We start from the raw sequence: 19421 nt of genomic DNA, 5'->3' as shown, positions 1-19421 counted from the left end.
CCGCGCACGCCACCCCCACATCCCCTCCGGCATTTACTTGGCCGTACTGGATCTGCCGGTTAGGGGGTATACATGATCGTATTCACGCGCATACGTCTTTTCCTGGTGAGTGCACGCATCTCTCTCTGCTGTAGCCTAATCAGCGCTCGTCGCGCATTGGGTGGAGGGGAGGAAGACGGGAGCGTGTGAGCAATGCCCAGCCGGCCATACATACGCACACATCTTGCAAGGTGTCCCTTCTGACATACAAGAGGATGAGCCAAACTCCACACTGGGACCTGTCGCGGCGCAATCGATGAGCGCAAAAAAAAAAAGGGGGCAGCATAGGCAATGAATTACAAGAAGGCTGACTCAGTCATCACAAGACAATCACGGCCTTAAAACTCTACTCACCCTAACGGTGCAGGCCACCCCTCTCACAACGGCTCCCCCCCCCCCATCATGCCGGTGGTTACACGGTGCATCCTTCGGTGTGGCATAAGCGCGTTTAGACAGCAGGCTGTGGAAAAGAAAAAAAAAGTGAGACACGCTGAAGCGCCCCTTGACGCACTGCCCATCCTATGGATAATCCAAATGGTTTCATTGTCGGTGGGTGGCCCCGACGCAGCTCCATCCAGGAACCCGAACACCGACACCCGCAGTGATACATCGCTGTGATTTCACTACGTCGAAATGACACTCTTGACCTTGTCATCACCAGAAGCAGCTCAGCGTTAGGCGGGGGAGGGGGGGAGTGAGATAGGAGTCGGCTAGGTTTCCTCACAACGGAAGGCGCTGGAAGCTGTCGTGATGCGACCCCCTGGGGGGTGCGCCCCCCGTCGTCAGGAATGCTCACGCACACAGACACACAAACACACAGAATACATGTACACATCACTATATATATATATATGTAGATGTATGCTTTTTATATCCCCACGTTAGGAATCGGGGAGAAAGAAATAAAAGAAGAGACACACGCAAAAAAAAACGCGCACGCGCATTCCAAATGTAGACGCATATAAGTAAAGCCTCTGCGTGCGTGTGTGTGTGTGTGTGTGTGTATGTGTGTATGAGAGTTCCTCGCATAGTGCTCAGATGACCAGCCCCCCACGACCACCATGAGACCACGACACGAGACCACGACACGAGCATACCTCTTTCCCTCTTTCCATATATGAATGCAGTAACACGACGGACCTTCAAACAGTCAAAACAAAAAAAGGGTGAATAAGAGAGCTTTAGAGAAGAAAAAAAAGAAGCGCACGCAATGCTTGTTGTATAAAACACAATAACGTGTGCACAAACCATCTTGTCCGAATGGGAATAAGTAATAGTGGTAGTATCATGGGGGGGGGGGATTCTCAACTCTCTTCCTCTTCAGGCGCACCAGACTTTTCATTACCACCTTTGCTCCACGCATTCGTTTCTCGCCCCCCCACGAACATCTAGAGTGCTGTCACAAGTGCGGTGACGCACACCAGTATCCACGAAGCAACGCACGGTGCGGGACAGCGAACACTCTCATAGAGGAAGACACAGCACACCATGTCTGACACTGCATCCTCCACTGGTCCATAAGTAAAAGCCACACACATTGGCATCTACCCCAAACCGAATCGAGGACCTCGCCGGCATGGTGGGAAAAAAAAAAACATGCGAGAAAACAGTGAGACGAGAGCCACACGCCTTCGAGGGCTTCCCATTAAGTGAAAGTTGACCATGGCCCACATTGAAGCACCTACTGGAGCCGCCCGGCAGGGTGCACTACAAAGGCCAGCCGTAGCAGAACCCTCCGGGTTTTATGAACAGAGCATGAGGTCTGCGGAGGAGCCGCATCGATTCAGAGCATCTATGCATAGCTATAGCTGGCGTCATGAGGGTGGAAGGGGAGACTCTACCAATAACCAGTAGTGAGGCCAAAGAGTAATACAACATTCTCGTCCCCATCTCGCTAGCGGACCTCGGCTTCTGCGTCGTGATGGCAAACGCACGTGCCCGTTCATGGGAGCCCCACCCCCCCCCCCCCCAAGTCGCTGAAGGTCTCGGCGGCTGCCAGTTTTACGTTTTTTTTTTTGCGATGCGACAGAGAAGACACATTTAAGTACGGCAGAGAGAGCGGCCTCTCGTTCCTGGCATCTTCCCTCGGCCTTGAAAAGACGGGCGCATCTCTGTATAAGCAGTGCAACCGTCTCGGTAACTGGCATCACGGGGGATCACTTCGAATGTGCGTGCACGACCTCATGCCCGTTTACTACGCGCCGTAGCAGTCTCCTTTCCCTCAAAGGCAGCGGTGTGTGACTGTGGCGCATGAAGAGCCTTCTCTGACTGCGAAGTCCTTGCACTCGCTTTGACAAAGTGTTGTTGCACCTTTGGTAGCGATGGAAACATGGATTTGTCCTTCGCGTAGTGACCTTTGGAAGATGCAGCAGGCAATGCTTTGGAGCACGGCACCCCCTCGCCTCGCGCGCTATTGGTAAAGGACCTCGTGGTTGCCCCTCGGCGTTCCTGGTGCGGACTCACCTCCAGCGCAGAAAGTGGCTCCACTATAGGCGAGACTCTTTCATTGGAATCACCCGTGCATCTGCATGCCAAGCTACCACGTGACCTCTGCACCCGCGGCAGCGCCGAGCCGCCTTCCCGGGCAGCAGAAGTTCCCTCATGGCGTGTATGATAGTGCGTACGCCCGAAAGGTTCGAGACGCTCAAACCTCACCTCGGTGTCCTGCTGGCGACAGCGGAACGGCTGTGTCCTGCTCATCCTGAGCATGCGACACTTCTCCCGCCTCGCAAACCACTGAGACACAAGGAAGTCGGCCGCCTCCTGAAACATGCGCTTCTTCTCCACGAGCACCACCTCCTCCATGAGAAAACGAGCGTAGACGTTCTCGGTCGTGTCGAGTCGCGCCGCGTTCTTCTTTTGAAGCTGGAGAGCTGCCTGGCGCCACAGGGGCTCTTGATCGCTGCAGAAGCGAACAAACTTGTGGTACTTGGCAAGTACCAAAAATCGAAGTAGCTGCTCCGATGCAGACAGCAGCAGCCATTGCAGTCGGTGGCGACTACGCTCCTCCACCACCTCTATCTCGTAGCGCGCTGCTAGGCAGTCATGAATGAGATCCTGTTGCAATGTGCGCTTGCTGTCCTCTTGCTGCCACGCTTCCACAAAGTTGGAAGCGTTTGTCTCAAGGTCGCTCCGTGGACGCTCGCTTGCCATCGGGTGCGCGAGGCACGGGATGGTCAAAACAGGGGTGAAGACGCGGCTTATCGGAGAGAGCCCCCAAGCCACCTTGAGCGTACCGATGCTATCTTGAGCTGCCAGAGGGGGGGTGCCGCCAGGGAGCTCTCTCAACAGCATTGGTACCCCGTTCATCGCTTGGCTCTCAACATCTACTGCATGAGCCTGTGGTAGTGATCGCGTGAATGCCTTCGCCGATGCCACCGGGGGGGCTGGTACGACTGAGCGAATGCCAAGCCTGCTGTAGGCCTTGCGCACTTGACGCAGCTGCTGATCCGTTTCCAGGAGCATACACATGGCATCGTTCAAGTGACTGCGCCACACCTCAATAATGAATGCGACTGCAGCGCACCCTTTTACCTGTACATCGAACTGTAATCCAGAAGTCATCTGCAGCGGAGCACCGCTAAACGGTGAGAATCCCACGCAAATCCGTGAATCGGAAGGGGGGGGGAAACAAGACTGCAAGAGAAGTCCGTGCGGAACGCTCAAAAAAACACAGAGAGTCTTTGGATCAATTTTTTTTGTTGGTCCCGCCTCTCCTTGGCCGGACGATACGTGTTTGTGCGGACGTGGTGATAAACTGTACACTGCAGACACGTCGATGTTTACTCCACCACCACGCCGCTCCCCTTCCCACGGTGGTGGAGGTGGTAAAAGAATGAGTGAATTAGGGGAAGGGGGGAGAACTGTGCAGTTATGAAAGAACTACAAAAGGGGAATAAATAAATACACATATATATACATATGTGTGTGTGTGTGTGTGTGTGTGCGTGTGTAAAAAGGAAAAAAGACAACGACGTTCACATCGGAGGAGGGAGAGAGGGAGGGATGGAGGGGGAGGAGGAGGGAGGAGGGGAGGAGGGGAGGAGGAGAGAAGGGGGGAGGGGGGGGGGGCAGGGAAGTGCTAAAGGCAACACTTTCAGCTATGTCTCGGTGAGGAACGATGTGCCGCTGTGTAAGTGTGTGTGCGTCTGTGTGTGTTTGAATGTGCAAATGTTGATTGTGCAGGGAGGGGTGGGGGCGCACATAAAAAGGAAAGAGCCAATGAGCCTGCCTCAAAAAAGAAAAATGGGAAACCAACCCGGGAAAAAAAAAAGAACGGAAAGAGATGGAAAAGGGCATGAGATGTTTTTCTTTTCTTTGCGGGGGGAGGTAGTGAAAAAAGAGAAGACTAGACGAAGTCCACCCCTTTCACCGCACGCACAGCATTTCTCCTCTCAAGCGCTGAAATGGAGACCCCAACCTGTCCATGAGTGTGAGTACAGCGCAAAAACATTGTCGACAACAGTCACGCATGACGTGGCCTGGGAGCGTACCACCCTGTTTTCCCTCGAAAGCGAACCCCATTCCCCCTGTAGCGAGGCCGACACACACACACACACACACACACACACAGTGATCAACCAATATATATATATATGTATATATATATGCCGTCTGGGAAACACACGAGTGTGCGTAAGGGCAACAGAAATGCAACCGAGAAAGAGTGTTATCACCACGAGCGCAAACCAAAAAAAAAAGATGCAGGAGTTTACATGGGGCGATACACAAACGAGGGAAAGGAAATACGAGCAAGAGCACTCGCAGTCACCAACTGTGTCAATGTCTATCGGCAATGATTATGATGAACGGTGCAGAGGTCAGCATATCGTGTGAGGGGCGATGTGATTAAAAAAAAGAGAGAAAGGGAGAGGGAGAGGAAGGGGGAGGGGGAGGGAGAGGGAGAGTAAGAGGGAGGGGGAGAGGGAGGGAGAGGGAGAGTAAGAGGGAGGGGGGGGATCGGAAGGTGAGAGAGACTCGGGGAAGAGGGGGCAAATGATGAACAAGTAAGCGGCTTAGTTCTCACCATGGAGATGCGTCGCTTCTCTCCACCACCCCCACACCCCCACACCCACACCCTTCCGGTGAATGGTGCACTGCATCATGCACATCACCACGACTGAATGGGAGTGAGTAGACTCTAGCGTCGTCTCCGCTGCAGCAGTGCGCATGCGTGTGGTTATTTCTGCTTGTGTGAAGGATGTACACGCCGCGCAACGGCATCATGAAAAACACTTGCCGCCATCACAGCAACTGCCAAGTTAAGCAAGGGGGGGGGCCTGCGCACCGTCACCCCTGCTGCTCCCAAACCCCTCATCCCCGGCATATTCGACGAAAAGAAAACAAGGGGTAAGCCGCTCACACCACGTTATCCGATTCAAAAACAAATCATTGCCTCCTCCTGAAAAAAAGTGCAATGGCGGGTGAGACAATGGGCGAAAGAAGCCTACGCGCAGATGACACCCCCCCTCCCTCCCCCCCCCCACACACACAGAGAGAGAGAGACACACACATGCACGTGTTCCCCACCCCCACCCCCAGACACCCCAAATCACCAGCGGCTCATGATGACTCTTGTCGAAATGCAAAGAGAAGCCCTAGACGGCAGCTCAAAACTTGAATCCCTTTGTGGTATCAGCGCCAGTGATATCCACATCATCCACCACCGTGGACGTGTCAAACACTGTGTCCACCTTCCGCTTCCACATCCGCATGCGTAACTCAACGTAGCGATCGTACAGAGTGGTCCCCCAGGTGCCGTACCTGAGGAGGCTCACAGAAATAAACGGTGCCACAACAAAAGGGATGAGGCAACGGGAGGCGGCGTGCATGCCGAGCACGGCTGGAAAGAGACGCGGCACGAACGGATGCCGCCACGCCACGTCGCCCATGAACTTGGGGAACTTTACAGCGGTCAAAGGGAGCATGGAGACCACGAGACCAAGTCCAGTGAAGGTGTAAGCAGACAGCTGCATCATGTACACCCGCCTCGTCACCCCTTCCAGGTTGTCAAAGTAAGAATTTGTGTCGTAAGGAATATCACGGCGCTCAGCGCCGCGGCGCCGTCGAAACTCTTGACTCTTACGCAGCTCATATAGCACCCGGTGCTTGTGCACCCGGTACTCCAATAAAAAGTTGCAGTAAACACCAAGAAGAGCGCAGTAAAGTGCAGAGAAGCAAGCGCGCTGCCGTGCCAGCCACCGCGGGGTGATGCCGCGCACCCGCTGCGGATAAAACCGAAAGCGGGCGTAGAAGAAGGTGACGAGGAAGTAGCTGAAAAACTCGGGCAGCGCCTCCGACACAACGCGCGTGAGCAGCTCTGTGTACTCGACATCTGAGCGGTCCTCGTTGAAGCCGCCGGCCAGGGACATGCACCGGACAGAGAAGCGCCACGACACAAAGTCCGGCGTGGTGACAAACACTTTGTTGATGTGATTCAAAATGTCCGATTTATACTGCAGCTGCGCCACTGCATCGGAGAGAAAGTCGTCACAGAAAATGTACGACAGCAAACGCAGAACTGCTCGCTGGGCGAAGTAGGACTGTGAGAGAATCATGTGCCGATACGTCTCGCTAAAGTTGAACATTTGCATGCGATACTGCTCTGGAAGCCCGCAGCTGCCAATCAACTCTGCCAGTGTCGACGCCTCTTCGATGGTAGAGTAGCGCGACAGCATCATGCAGATGCGCACAAAGTTGCGAATGACCTCCTCGTTGATGGGATCGTAGCACATGCCGCGTGCCAAAAAGTGAGCGGTGAGGGGGGATGGCAGCGTCTGGATAATATCAGGCGCCAGATGATGGCGCTCCACCACTTCGTACACGCGCTCATCGTACATGCCAAGCGTCATGAGAAGCTCCAGCCGCTTCTCCTGTGCGAGATTCTCGTACCACCTTGTCAGCACGCCCATTATGAACTGTAGAGCGCACTAGAAGGCAACCGATGAGTAAGATATTTTTACCTTGGTGTGTGTGTGTGTGTGTGTGAAGTGGCCCTCGGGGCCATCGGAAAGGCACTGTGCACAAGAAAATTATATATATATATATATATATAAATATATATATACGGCTCTCGAATTAGAGGGCTCGGTACGTGATGTACGGCGCCCCCTTCTTCGTTCGACAGCCCTTTTCCTCTTCAATGCCGTTGTGCTACGTGAGGGAAGGGTGAGCAAGATAGGATGGGAGGGGGAGAGGGCAATGATGATTTGGCAGTCTTCTCTAAAATGTGTGGACAACGACACGAGAAGGGTGCAGGGCACAGGAACGGTGACATAATTGTGCGTGCTTTACCTGAAGGTCCTCGCACCGGTACGTCTGACGGAGAGGGAGGGAGGGGGGTGGGGAATACGGGAGAAGCAACTCTGCAGCGGCCTCCGCACGACAGCATCCCACCGTGCTGTCACTAATTCAAAGAGAGGTGCACCATACGGTTTTTGTGGATGTACTGTCCTTACCAGCTCGGTGTACATCACATTGTGAGGATCTCGGCTCTACTCCCCCCCTTTTTTTTGTCAGTCGCACCACCCGTTCAGTCTCCTTCCTAGCCACTGGATCTGATGTACACGTCACCCGATGTAGGGGTCTAGTCACGCTACTCACGAATCGGCCCACATCGATGCACGGCAACATGCACATGATATGTTGAAGTGGGTCGGTGGTGTCTTGGTGATCAACATAAACATACAGCAGTACTTACACTGGATGATTACGTCATTACATGAGACGCACGATGAAGTGAAGAAAAAAACTTAAAAAAAAAAACGAGGGACACGCATACTCAGCTAAGGTGCACCTGACATGTAGACAATTGCCTTCACCAAACCAAAAAAAGGGGTTCACGGCTTTGTGAGTGCACCTTGCCCACCGACCCATTCCCAAAGGACTCGATGTTATGATTCTACCTTGCTTGCCGTGAAAGTGCGTGTGTGTGTGTGTGTGTGTGTGATGGGAGGGGCGATGCTGTTATGGTTGTGTGGAATGAATGAACCTTCGCAGGGCGCTGATGAGAAGACCAGCGTGTGTTTGTCAGTGATAGCGATCATGGCGAGCGCCCGCCAAACCTTCACTATTTCCATACAGGGAAGCTGCCACGTGATGAGCTGGTGACCGCGCCCTCTCGTCACATTCTTTTTTTTTTCGGGTCTGCTTAGCCTAGAAGCGAAAGGTGAAGCCCTCTGAGGACGAATCCAGCAGCGTCAAGCGTCCAAGTCGGCGTTTTTCCCGCTCCTGACGCTCCTCCTCGAATTGCTGCGCCACTTTCTGCATCAGAGCAGGATGAGCCGCCTCCATGGCAGTCTCGAACTCTTGCGCAAAGCCACGCTGGCGCTTTGCGGTGGAATCCTCCGTCGCCGTTTCGGCATCCTCGTCGATGCCGCTGATGGACTTCTTCATGGCTCGCAAGAATTTGATCACCTTGGGCAGGTTACACCGTGAAACATAGTTCTGTGTGATGGCGATAGAGTTCTCCAGGTTGATCACGTAGTGCCACCACCCGCACGGTACAAAAATAATGTCGCCAGGTTCACATATGCATTCGTACCCGCGGTGCTGGAACTCTTGCAGACTAGCGTCGTAGTAGTTCAAGAGCCACTCTGTCAGTGATACCGGGGTGGCCACCTCGGCCATGTCGGGACTCGGCACTACACCGGGCGGCACCGCCCCAGGTGGAAAGAGCAACCACCGCTTGCGACCTGTCATGTTCGCGTTCCACGCACTCGTGTAGTTGGGGTCCACATGGAAGCTGCTGCCACCACGCCGTGGTCCTGCAATGAGCCAGCGAAACTTGGGCCGGCGGTCGCCGAGTGCAGAAAAGAAGTCATCCCGGGCAAAGTACGGGGGCACCGTGTAGAGTTTTTCCACATCCAGCACAGTCCCGAACTCGGCGTCAAACATGTATATGGGACGCTCGTCGTTTTGCTCCGTCGCGTAGCGCACATAGTCCTCCAGGTCCATATTTGTGTACTCGCAGCGCAGCGGTGACGTTACCGGACAGCCGCTACGGATGAGAGCAGCTTTCTTGTCTGCTAAGTTGGCAAAGCGACCCTGGAGAATCTTGAAAAGCGGCCACTCCGTTGCAACGTCTGTGATCACCACTGGCACGTTCGGCTTCTCGAAACGGTCGTGAAACTCAGAAACAGAGATACGGCTGCAACGTTCGACGGGTCGAAAACGAGAGGTGTAGCGGAGGCTACGGCTACGAGTCTCATCCACCGCCTCTTCCAGCCGCGCGTCCGACGAAGACGATGAGCAAGTCTGCCCGGCACCCTTCTCGGTACGCGTCGGGGAGGACAAGTGTGACGACGCCGCCTCATCCAGCTCCTCCGTGGCAGGACGCAGGTGGTAGTATGGCGGGAGAATAGTGCACATCCACGCCTGAAAAAGATGATCACAGAAGAAGCGACGACGCACGCACACTGGTATGTGGTGGGTGAACAGAAGAGGTGCCTCACCCATCTGCGACGGTAAGGCTGCCGTATCCTCGAGTTCTCCCCTTGACTTCTTCGAGGGAGGGCTATTAGTGATGGTAGCGAGAGGTGTCGTGTTGGGCGCGGCACCATGCACCGCTACGTAACCTCGCACTGCCGTCTCCTTCCAGCTACCACGGAATCGAAGGTAGGATGGCGACAAGGCCGTGTACGCAGTCTTGAAGGCATCTGTGCAGTGCACTAGCACATACCAACCCGTGCAGCTGCGCGACAACCGACACAGTTCGGGTACCTCGAGAAAGGCAAGAAATCCCTGAACAAGATTTAAGTAGGGCTGCTCTGTGTGCTCCTTGTCGTCATCCGTGCATGCCGTAGTAAAGAGAGAGAGGGTACCGAGCCTATCGAATATGTCAGAGCGCTTGACTGCGTTTCCGCGTGGGTAAATGCCGTATGGGTGGGGGCGATACCACGTCTGCATCGTGATTAGCTCCAAATAGAGTATCGATTTACCCACCCCGTGTTTGGGCGTCACGGGCAACGAGTGAGTGTGAGTGGGGGGACGGGAGGGGGGCGAGAAAGAAGTGTAGAATGGTCAACTATATATATATACATATATATGTTGATATCGTGTGCGTGACAAATTGTCTGCTGCCACGAAGCCAATTTGATGGAGATGCTTTCAAGGGTGATATGGGGATATGGAAAAAAAAAGAAGGGGAAGGGGGTTTGACAGATGAAAAGATGGAGAGACTACAGCGTTCGAGCATACCCAAAAGTGTGTGTGTGGGGGGGGGGAGAAAATTTTTCAAGATATGAAAGCTCTTCACTTGAAATGAGAGATGTGGTGTTATTCTCATAAGCGAGACCTCTCAAGTGAACCCACGGGAGTTCCATGAGTTGGACCGTCCCTCTGACAACAACACACACACACAAAGGATCGATAATACCGGTGACCGTAAATGGGAAGTAGACGCACCACCACCTCCACCACCCCTTCCCTTGCCCGTCATGAATCTGTATGGGCAAGTGACGACCCTCTCTTGAAGGAGACATCACCCCACCACCCCACCCCCGCCCCTCTAAGCAGCGCTCTTCATCTCAACAAATTCGGATAATACTGGCAGAAGAAAAACGCGGAAAACAATTACAACATCAAAGAAGTTAGCAATCAAAGCGTTAGGAAAAAAAACACGCACACACACACGCCCGAGTGTATTTTGGGCAAATAAACCCACGGGGGGAAAAAAAGGTAAACCTGAGGAAATAGAGCACCACGCACCCCGGTGCTAATAGAAAGGTGGCGGCTCATACAGGAACAGACGCGGAATGGAAAGGGAAAGGGAAAGGGGGAGGGGGGAGCAACAGCGTTACCTTTGTGGGTTTTTTTTTTCCATTGTCCCTGTGTTCAGCGATACCACGCCCCTCTCTTTCCAGTTCTCTCCACTACTCACTGCTGTAACTTGCTTGACACCGAAACAAACCACCAAGACACATCGCTGGACACTGGGTTAAATGCGGTCGGCCGTCTCGATGTTCAGAAGCTCCAACGTCTTTTTGAGGGTGATGCGGGTGAGCTCGAGAAGGCATAGGCGACTGTTCTGTAGCGGGTCGCCCAGGACGCGGCAGTTTTGGAAAAAGTTCGAGAAATGTGTCATGAGCTCGTATGCGAAGTCAGCGAGGTGATGCGGGAAGAGGTCCTCGGCGGTCTTGAGAATCACCGACTGGAAACGGAGTGCGCACAACGCCAGATTCTTTTCAGACGGAGTATCGAGAGAAATGTCGGTGACCTTGGCCAGCTCCTCATCCGATACGCCAGCCTTGCGCTTGATAGAGCACATGCGGGCGTACTGGTAGAGCAGGAACACGGCCGTATTGCCAGACATATCCAGCATCTTGTCGTAGCTGAAGGCGTAGTCACCAACACGGCTCTGCTTGAGGTCGTAGTACTTGATGGCACCAATACCAATAATATTGGAGAGTTTTTGCATCTCCTCCTCCGAATGACCTTGGCCCCGCTCGCCCGTCTCGCGCTCCTTCAGAATCATGAGAGAGCGCTCCACGGCCTCATCCATGAGCTCCTTCAGTTTCGCAGTCTCACCCGAGCGCGTCTTGATCTTCTTCCCATCTGCGCCCGTCACAAGGCCAAAGCCAGCGTGGTCCCACGTGGCGTTCTCCATCCAGCCCATGTCCTTCGCCGCCTGTAGACACATGCGAAAGTGCTCGTACTGGCCCACATCGGTACAGTAAATGACGCGATTCATCTTCTCAAGGACAAAACGGTGGTACGTCCCTGCGACATCGGTCGTGTCGTACGTGTACCCGCCATCGCTTTTTACAACCATCAGGGGGAAGGAGAAGCGTGGAACAAGGATGCTGTCACCCTTGACGATTCCCGCCGCCTCGAACACCTCCAGGAAGAGAGGATCAAGCCGGGATTTGTACAGAGGGGCGAGCTGGGCCGCCAGTTTCTCCAGGTCAACGCGAGCATCGAACTTGCTCCACGGCTTCACCTCCTTCTTAGACAACGTAACCAGCTCCTCACCCTTTTCCCCAGTCATGACGCCGGCCTTTTTCATGGCAGCGATCAGGTTTGGGTGGTATGATGAGCCATCGCGCGAAAGGACCATAAGATGCTGGCCCAACAGCTTCGCGATGTCACGTCCGTCAAGGCTGTTCAGCTTGCGTTCCTCTTTGCTGACAATTAGCTTCGCGCCATCGCTCACTTCGATATGACCCGCCTGGTCCAGCAAATTCAACACCTTTGGGATGAGCGGATTGTAAAAGCTCTCACCGCGCTCCTCGATGGTGACGCCGAGACGGTCGTAGATCTCATTGAACTCACGACGCGACACATCGCAGATGTACTTCCATGCCCGGATAGACTCCTCTTCCAGCGCCTGCAGCTTGACCACCTCGAGACGGGCCTGCTCCTTGAACTCCTGGTCCTCATCGAAGCACTTTTTCGCTGCACGATAGAAGCCCGTCAGGTCGGAAATGTCTGGCGGGTTTGTTGTGTAGTCAGGATAATGGCGCTTTATGTAAAGAATGAGCATGCCAAAGGCTGTACCCCAGTCGCCAACGTGGTTGATGCGGTGAACTTCGTGCTGACAGAACTCCAGCAGACGGCTGATCGTCTCGCCAATAATAGTAGAGCGAAGATGGCCCACATGCATCTCCTTGGCGATGTTCGGAGACGAAAAGTCCACGAGGACACGCTGCTGCTTCACGACGGGTGGGCAAATGCCTCTGTTCAGCACTTCCCTCACCATCTTAGACGCCCATTTCTTATGAATGGTGACGTTGATGAATCCCTTGGAGGTCGGCTCGAAGTTGTCGATAATATCGTTCTCTATCAAGTTCTTCTTGAGCTCCTCGCCGACCATCTGGGGGCTCATTTTCACAGCTTGCGGTTGCTGAGACAGAACCTTCACAAGCCCCATGGCATTGTTGCACTGGTACTCGCTCACCCTACCAAGGGTGATAAGAGGCTCCTGGGCCGGGAGGTTAGGGAAGGCCTTGGCGATAGTTGCCTTCACAATCTCCTTCAGCGCCAGCTCTACATTCACAGTAGCAGCGGCGGCACACATGATGACACAAAGATGTTACGGTGTCTAAAATAAACTCTCTTTGCTTCCTAGAGGAGAGGGGGAGAGAGGGGAGAGGAGAAAAAAAAGGGGGTTGGGTTGCCCTCGTGGAGTTGTGGAGATACGTGGAGAGTTTTATATATATGCTGATATATTAGGCACAAACGCCGCCGCCAAGGCACGTACAGGCGAGCAAGTGGAGACAGATGCACACGCATCCAGAGTCTCCCCGCCCCCAAGTTGATGAGAGAGGATATGTAGAGATGATGCGAAGGCAAGAGCACATCAGAAACGGGCCCACACGTGGGGTAAAAAAAAATAATATATATTTTTATATAAACGACATTTTAAAACAATCATCAATAGAACCATTTTTTTTGAGAGAAATGTTGCGCAATGCCGAGAAAGGGTAAAGATGAAAGATGAAAGTGAGGGAGAACAAGGGAAGGTGTCAACACAAAGAAAGATACACTGCTTCACCATCCACTCACTGTTGGCACAACTAGCGTTAGGGGCCCAGGGTTCTCGCCCCCCCCCCTCTCCCCTTGCCGCCACCGTCAAGATCCCCCTCTCGCTCAACAGCAAGTGAGAGACTTGGCGCGTGAACTAGAGAAGAGCATGCGTGGTCTCGAAGAGATGCGGCAAAGGCGACAAAAAAAAATGCCTGACCCCTCCACATGTGTGCGGTGCCAAGCATTGCACGACCACGCGGAGACGCTTCTTTCATTTTTTTGTGCGGGTGTGCGTGGCGGTTTGTGTGTGCACGCATGCATGCGAGGTGCGACGACCAAGGAGGGGAAGGGAGGAGAGAGGTGTCGAGAGAGGAGGCGGGAAGGACTGCAGCCCTCCCTGCAGGAAGATTGTGCCATGCTTTCATTCTTTCGCATAAGCTCCTTAGTAGGAAAAAAACGGAGAAGAGCATATCAACTGGTGTTTATTGGGTGTTACGTGTGTGTGTGTGTGTGTATGTGTGTGTACTCGCGCGTGTACGTCTTTGTGGAGGGCGGCTAAAACAACTTCGGGGGGAAGGGGTACAGTACACATGCCTTCAATCGAATCCCTATGCGGGTGTGTCTTCATGTGTTCATGTGGGTCGAGGCGCGAGCGGGGGGGGGGGGGGAGGGGGAGGGGGTGGGGCAGAGCTTGCACGGAATTCCATCATGACGGTAGTAAAAAAAACAGTGATGATCTACACCCTCATGAGAGTGTGGCAAGGGTTCCCTTTTCCCTGGATACTCACCACACAGCTCACAAAGGCCCCAGAAAACGAACAGGTGCAAGTACACAGAAGACTGAGGCCGCCAAAAAGATTGAGATGACTACTGGACAGTCAAAACAGGGAAAAAAAAAGAAACGAGGGATGGCAAGAACAACAACAACAACAACAGAGAAGCACAAGAGGAGAGCGGGGCATACGAAAGGATCGGGGAGGCAGTACGGCACCGGGGGTACACAAGTAGGGAGCAAAAACGAATGTTAACAACAGCGACAGCCGGGTCGTTCTTACAGATGCTTTATATATATAATATATAATATAATATATAATATAATATATTTACAATGAAATAAGACAGCCTTTTTTGTGTGTTACAACGATGAGTGAGACATTTTGCTGTTGCTTCTGCTGTCCGCATCACCAACTCGCCTAGGAGATGAGTGAAATAGTGATGTCGAATTTGTGAACCTCCCATCTACTTCATTTTTTTTTTTTGCACCCCAGCTCCTCCTCCGCCATCTCCATGGCTCATTTTCTCTCTTGGTGTTCCACGGTTGTGAGTGGATCATCCTCACACCTCATCCACCCCACCCCACCCCCAACGCCCCCGCGCTTCAACGTCTCATCGCTAAGCTACCCCATCTCTCAACGCATAGGAGGCATACCTAGACACTTGCCCAACCGTCAACATGCACCCAATCAAGAGAAATCGACAAGAACTACACACACACGCATGCACGTATACCAACACGCATCATCGCCTCCTCCACATCAGAGGCAAGTGCGACGTCATTCTGTATATTATATAGAGAAAAAAAGATACGATGAGGGGAAAACAAAAGCCATCGCCTCACGCACATCAATACAGCCATCCAATTCTCTTTTCCCCTTGACCATTTTGCTTGACTTTCTTCCCACCACCCCTTCGAGCCTTTTTTGAATTCATGTGTGGCAGTTTCGAGAAGCCGCATCGTCATAATCGAATACAGGGTAACACGGCCCCCTTTGCATACACAATTCTTTGTGGATCCAGACGCATGCCCCCCCCCGCCCGCCACTCCCTCCCTCCCTGCATAGGCGCACGTTAGAGAGAGAGATACAAAGATCGCAAACGCAGAGACAGATACACGGATAACGCTGTGGTAGGAGGAAAAAAAAAACGGAAGAAAAGGGTCGAATAAAAAAAAATACACCCACGCACACACACATATACACGCAGACCGAGACAGAGAGAGAGAGAGAGAGAGAGACGTAACATGCACAAGAACACACACACACCCACGGACACAAAAGAGAAGGGGAAAAGGCGGGCTAATAGGGACACGAGAGAGACACAGTGATGTGGAAACGAAAGAAGGAAATAAATAGAGACCGAAGACGAAACATAGGAAAATGGAAAGGGAAAGGAGGAGGCTAGTCTATGGGTCTGGAGAGTGCGACTGTGTGTGTGTGTGTGGGGGGGGTTGGAAGGGGGGGTGGAAGGGGGGAGGGGGAATGAAGGGGAACAAAACGACAGCGAAAAAAAAATGTTATCATTCCACTACTTTTCTGTGGGGAGCGCCCAGTATGCCATGTGAGGAGGCGCCTCACTATTAACAAGTAATCCACAACAGCAATACAACCCTAGCACACCACACACATCCATATATATATATATATTTCTTTGTCCTCTTTCCCCAAGATGACAGCAGGCGAGGAGAAATCACGGTGGTGAGAACTCGGAACCTTTTTTGTCCCACGTCTTTTTGCTACGTGATCCTCTCCCCTTCACCTTACTTTCTTGCGTGCGCGTGTGCGCATGTGTATCGCCCGCCTATCGACGCCTGCCGCACACCGGGCGCGGCTTGGCGTCGTTTAGGTGGTCACGCCAGTCAGCCGGTGGGTCCGCGTCCTCCGGCGTCAGTGGCGTCTCATTTGTGTCGTACGACAGCTCCACTGCCGTCGTGCGAAAGTGCTCCTCGTCCTCAAAGCGCTCAAAGTGAATATTTTTCTCCAATTCGCGGAATAGCCCCTCTTCGAAGTTGCTAACACAGAGGAAAGACGCGCCGATAGTGCCCTGACGACCTGCAACCTTTGACTGGAGCACGTAGTACTCAGCGCGCGGCACGGAGAAGTTGATGACAAGGTTCACGTATGGAATGATGGTTTTGCGGGCCAACTTGGCGTAATCTTCATTTGTGACCAATAGACGCTGGCGCACGCCGTTTTCGTTCTCCACACCCTTCTTGAACTTCTCCAGCGCCGTCAGACGCTCGGCCTTGGACAGCCGGCGGTACACAAACTGTGGCTCCACGCCATTGAAGTGGCGCGCGATACGCTGTGAACCCTTGCACATCTCCTCCACACGCTTCTGGTCGCAAAACAAAATCGCCTGCACACCCTTCAACTGAGACACGACCTTGCTAACCATCTCAAGCTTGTCCTTGTCGCTGGTGGAGGTGTACATGTAGTAGTGCCGCACCTCCTGTGGTCGCACAAAGGTAAAAGTGGATACAATATTGCGCAGAATAGAGTCGGACAGGTGGCGCGGCGTATCCCTGTTTTTGGTGTTGCAGGCCGCAAGCAGGCGAGCGGCGTGTATGTTCGCATCCAGTTCGTTCACAGCGTACTGGAAACGATCCTTCTTCTCCACCTCACGCGTGACACCAGCGGACAACAAAAGCAGTTCTTTGGCCTTATTGACCGCCTCCTCGCTGCTGCCGAGAAGGCGAATCGTAAAGGTTCCCTCATTCTCGTCCACGTGGTCGAAGCGCTCGTTGTACGTGCCGCAGGTTTCATTGATAAACCTCATGTTGTTACCCTGAGAGCCCAGGAGGAACTTGATACGCTCCGTCGGAACCTCCACCTCCACCGAAAACTTGAAGTTCGGCGGCGGGCGCTCCACAGAGCGCTGCGCCATGCCGCTCCCCGCCGGCGCAGCCTGTGCACGGCGGCGGTCACTCTCAGAGTGGCTATAACGGCATTTGTCGCCATACTTGCACCCTTCCGCCGTAAAGGCGTGGCGGCACACACGAATGGTATCTTCCTCGTTCGGGGTGGCGGTGCCACGACCACCACCGCGGACGCCAGCGCGACCACCACGGTCCCCGCGCGGCGCATAGCTACCGTGACCATCGTCGTTGCCGCTGCGGGCATGGTCAGAATCGGCATTGCGAGGGGGGTGCGGCTGGCCGGCCAAAGGGGCGGCGCGACGCGACTGCAGATGACCACGGCTCTCGATCGCATCCATCAGCGCCCGGCGCTGCTCAGCGTCCGGAACAGCCTGACGCAGAGCCTCTTCTGACAACTTGCGCAGAGATACGATACGGTCCACACCCATTGCCTGAAAAGCGGGGATTGTATCCCCCATCTGCAGGCGCACCAGCAGGGACTCGACAGCGTTCTGTTGAGACATGATGCACCTTTTGCGCCGATCTCAAATAGGAAGGGGCCGTGTGGTGGTGTGATTGCGGGGGGAGGGGGAGGGGGGACAGGGAGAGGATTGGTCAGATGTGTCAAAGAATTCCCTGGTGCGTAAAGACAACAAAGAGGGCCGCACTTTCCTTCACAAAAAAAAAATTAGTTGCTTGCAGTGGTCACAAACTGGGCCCTCGAGCGCACGTGATCTCGACAAAAGGCAAACAGGCAGGGAGAGAAGAAGAGTAACGTACTACAAAAGAAGGAGCGAGTAGAAAAGAAGTAGGTCTTGTGTATCTCTCCACCACCTCTCGATAGGGTGAGTTCAAGGGAAAGGTGAAACAGAAAGAGACGAGGTGAGTGTTGCTGCGGCTAGCGAAAAAAAAAACAAATGATACCGGCGTACAAATGAGGTTATGAGCGGATTGAATCACAACGGCCTTAGTATGTTGTTTCCTTTAGCGTCAGGCGGGGAAGATGTGAGATGAGGAGAGGAGTGGGGTAACCGCGCCACGAGAAGTAAAAGACTGGCACGAAGGAGGGGGGGGGGGCGAAACAAGAGTGCTCGATGGAATTCAGTGGTGCGTCAAGTGTGCCTGATTCTTTTCGGGGGAGGAGGTAGTGTAGGTTGGGGGTTCTTTGACAGTGTGTGTGTGTGTTGGGGGGGGGGGGGGGGCTCTTGGTCGGTTTACTCTTTTTTCCCCTTTCAGAGGCGTTTTCTGGGGGGAAAGGAAAAAAGAGGGTGGACTTTGATGTAGACTGTGGAGGTGCGTCAGAGGAAGACAAACAGGTGGGGGGAAGGAGGAAGGGTGGGCGGTGAAGTGTAGATGCGCACGAGGGAACAGAGGCATTGGGTTGATGCGTGCGGGTTATATGTCAGGGGCGAATGTATACAAGAGGAAGCGGGAGTGGGAAAGAAAAGGGGGGTGGGGGCGGTACATTAAAGAGAAAACACATGGAAATATGAGCAGTAATACTGCCATCGCCAATGCAACAAGGGATTTAGAAACAACACGCATACGAGAGAAAAATGAGCAGCACATGATGGCGCGGGTGTAAGTAGCCAACTTGAGGTGTCGGTCTCTGAGTGATCGTGAACTAGATCAGCCTATCACACCAATGTCATGCGCGCAGTGGACTGCTGCAGAAAAGAGTGGTATCCGCAAGACTTTTCCAATGAATTACGGGTCGCCTCTGCGCTCCGATTTTCGCGAGCTCTCGCAACGCGGGCGCATGTGTGTGTGTGTGTGTGTGTGTGTGTGTGTGTGTGTGTGTGTGTGTGTGTGTGTGTGTGTTCAGCATGTTCACCGTGTATTACATTCATCTACAATGGGTCCTATCAGAGGCACGCACGCAGGATAGCAGTCAAGGAACGAGAAATGGCAGCTAAAGAGGAGGGGGGGAGGCGGAGGAGGAAAAGGACACAGCGGGTGTGCAGCCTCGCAGAGCACACGCACTCACTGATGTATATTCCCTTTCCCTCTTAGTGGAGAGAAATATACTATGCACACATAAGTTGACACGCGTGGCCGACGCTGATAGCTACCACTGCCACCCTACTTGAGGGCAAGTTCGTCATCCACTCCGGTGTCCCTTGTGCACCTTACGTCTCCACCGCACCCCCCCCCTGCCCGAGAAAGCTAACAAGAAAAAAATAAACGAGGGGCGCGTAGAGGCCCAAAAGTGGACTGGTGATACAAAGCCATCTGCACCGTGCTTGAGTTTAGGAAAAACGCAATGTTCCCATGGGATCTACCT

At 53.4% G+C, this 19421-nt stretch overlaps 5 protein-coding genes across 5 annotated transcripts; all 5 read right to left on the bottom strand.

Moving 5' to 3' along the window:
* Nucleotides 1-2220: 2220 nt before the first annotated feature.
* JKF63_03316 (uncharacterized protein) lies at nt 2221-3603 on the bottom strand (the record flags this gene model as incomplete). The annotated part of the gene is made up of 1 exon (XM_067899320.1): nt 2221-3603. One exon carries the CDS (start codon nt 3601-3603, stop codon nt 2221-2223), a length of 1383 nt encoding a protein of 460 aa, XP_067756110.1.
* Nucleotides 3604-5648: 2045 nt separating this feature from the next.
* On the bottom strand, nt 5649-6950 carry JKF63_03315 (uncharacterized protein; the record flags this gene model as incomplete). Its single annotated transcript, XM_067899319.1, has 1 exon — nt 5649-6950. The coding sequence occupies one exon, from the start codon at nt 6948-6950 to the stop codon at nt 5649-5651; it is 1302 nt and encodes a 433-aa protein (XP_067756109.1).
* Nucleotides 6951-8193: 1243 nt separating this feature from the next.
* Nucleotides 8194-9945, bottom strand: JKF63_03314 (uncharacterized protein; the record flags this gene model as incomplete). Its single annotated transcript, XM_067899318.1, has 1 exon — nt 8194-9945. One exon carries the CDS (start codon nt 9943-9945, stop codon nt 8194-8196), a length of 1752 nt encoding a protein of 583 aa, XP_067756108.1.
* Nucleotides 9946-10975: 1030 nt separating this feature from the next.
* JKF63_03313 (uncharacterized protein) lies at nt 10976-13054 on the bottom strand (the record flags this gene model as incomplete). The annotated part of the gene is made up of 1 exon (XM_067899317.1): nt 10976-13054. The coding sequence occupies one exon, from the start codon at nt 13052-13054 to the stop codon at nt 10976-10978; it is 2079 nt and encodes a 692-aa protein (XP_067756107.1).
* Nucleotides 13055-16080: 3026 nt separating this feature from the next.
* JKF63_03312 (uncharacterized protein) lies at nt 16081-17661 on the bottom strand (the record flags this gene model as incomplete). The annotated part of the gene is made up of 1 exon (XM_067899316.1): nt 16081-17661. The coding sequence occupies one exon, from the start codon at nt 17659-17661 to the stop codon at nt 16081-16083; it is 1581 nt and encodes a 526-aa protein (XP_067756106.1).
* Nucleotides 17662-19421: the final 1760 nt, after the last annotated feature.

This window comes from Porcisia hertigi, chromosome 27, assembly GCF_017918235.1.
Source record: "Porcisia hertigi strain C119 chromosome 27, whole genome shotgun sequence".
Classification (NCBI taxonomy): domain Eukaryota; phylum Euglenozoa; class Kinetoplastea; order Trypanosomatida; family Trypanosomatidae; genus Porcisia; species Porcisia hertigi.
The sequence above is the reverse complement of the archived record's forward strand: the minus strand, read 5'-3'. Positions and strand labels throughout refer to the sequence as shown.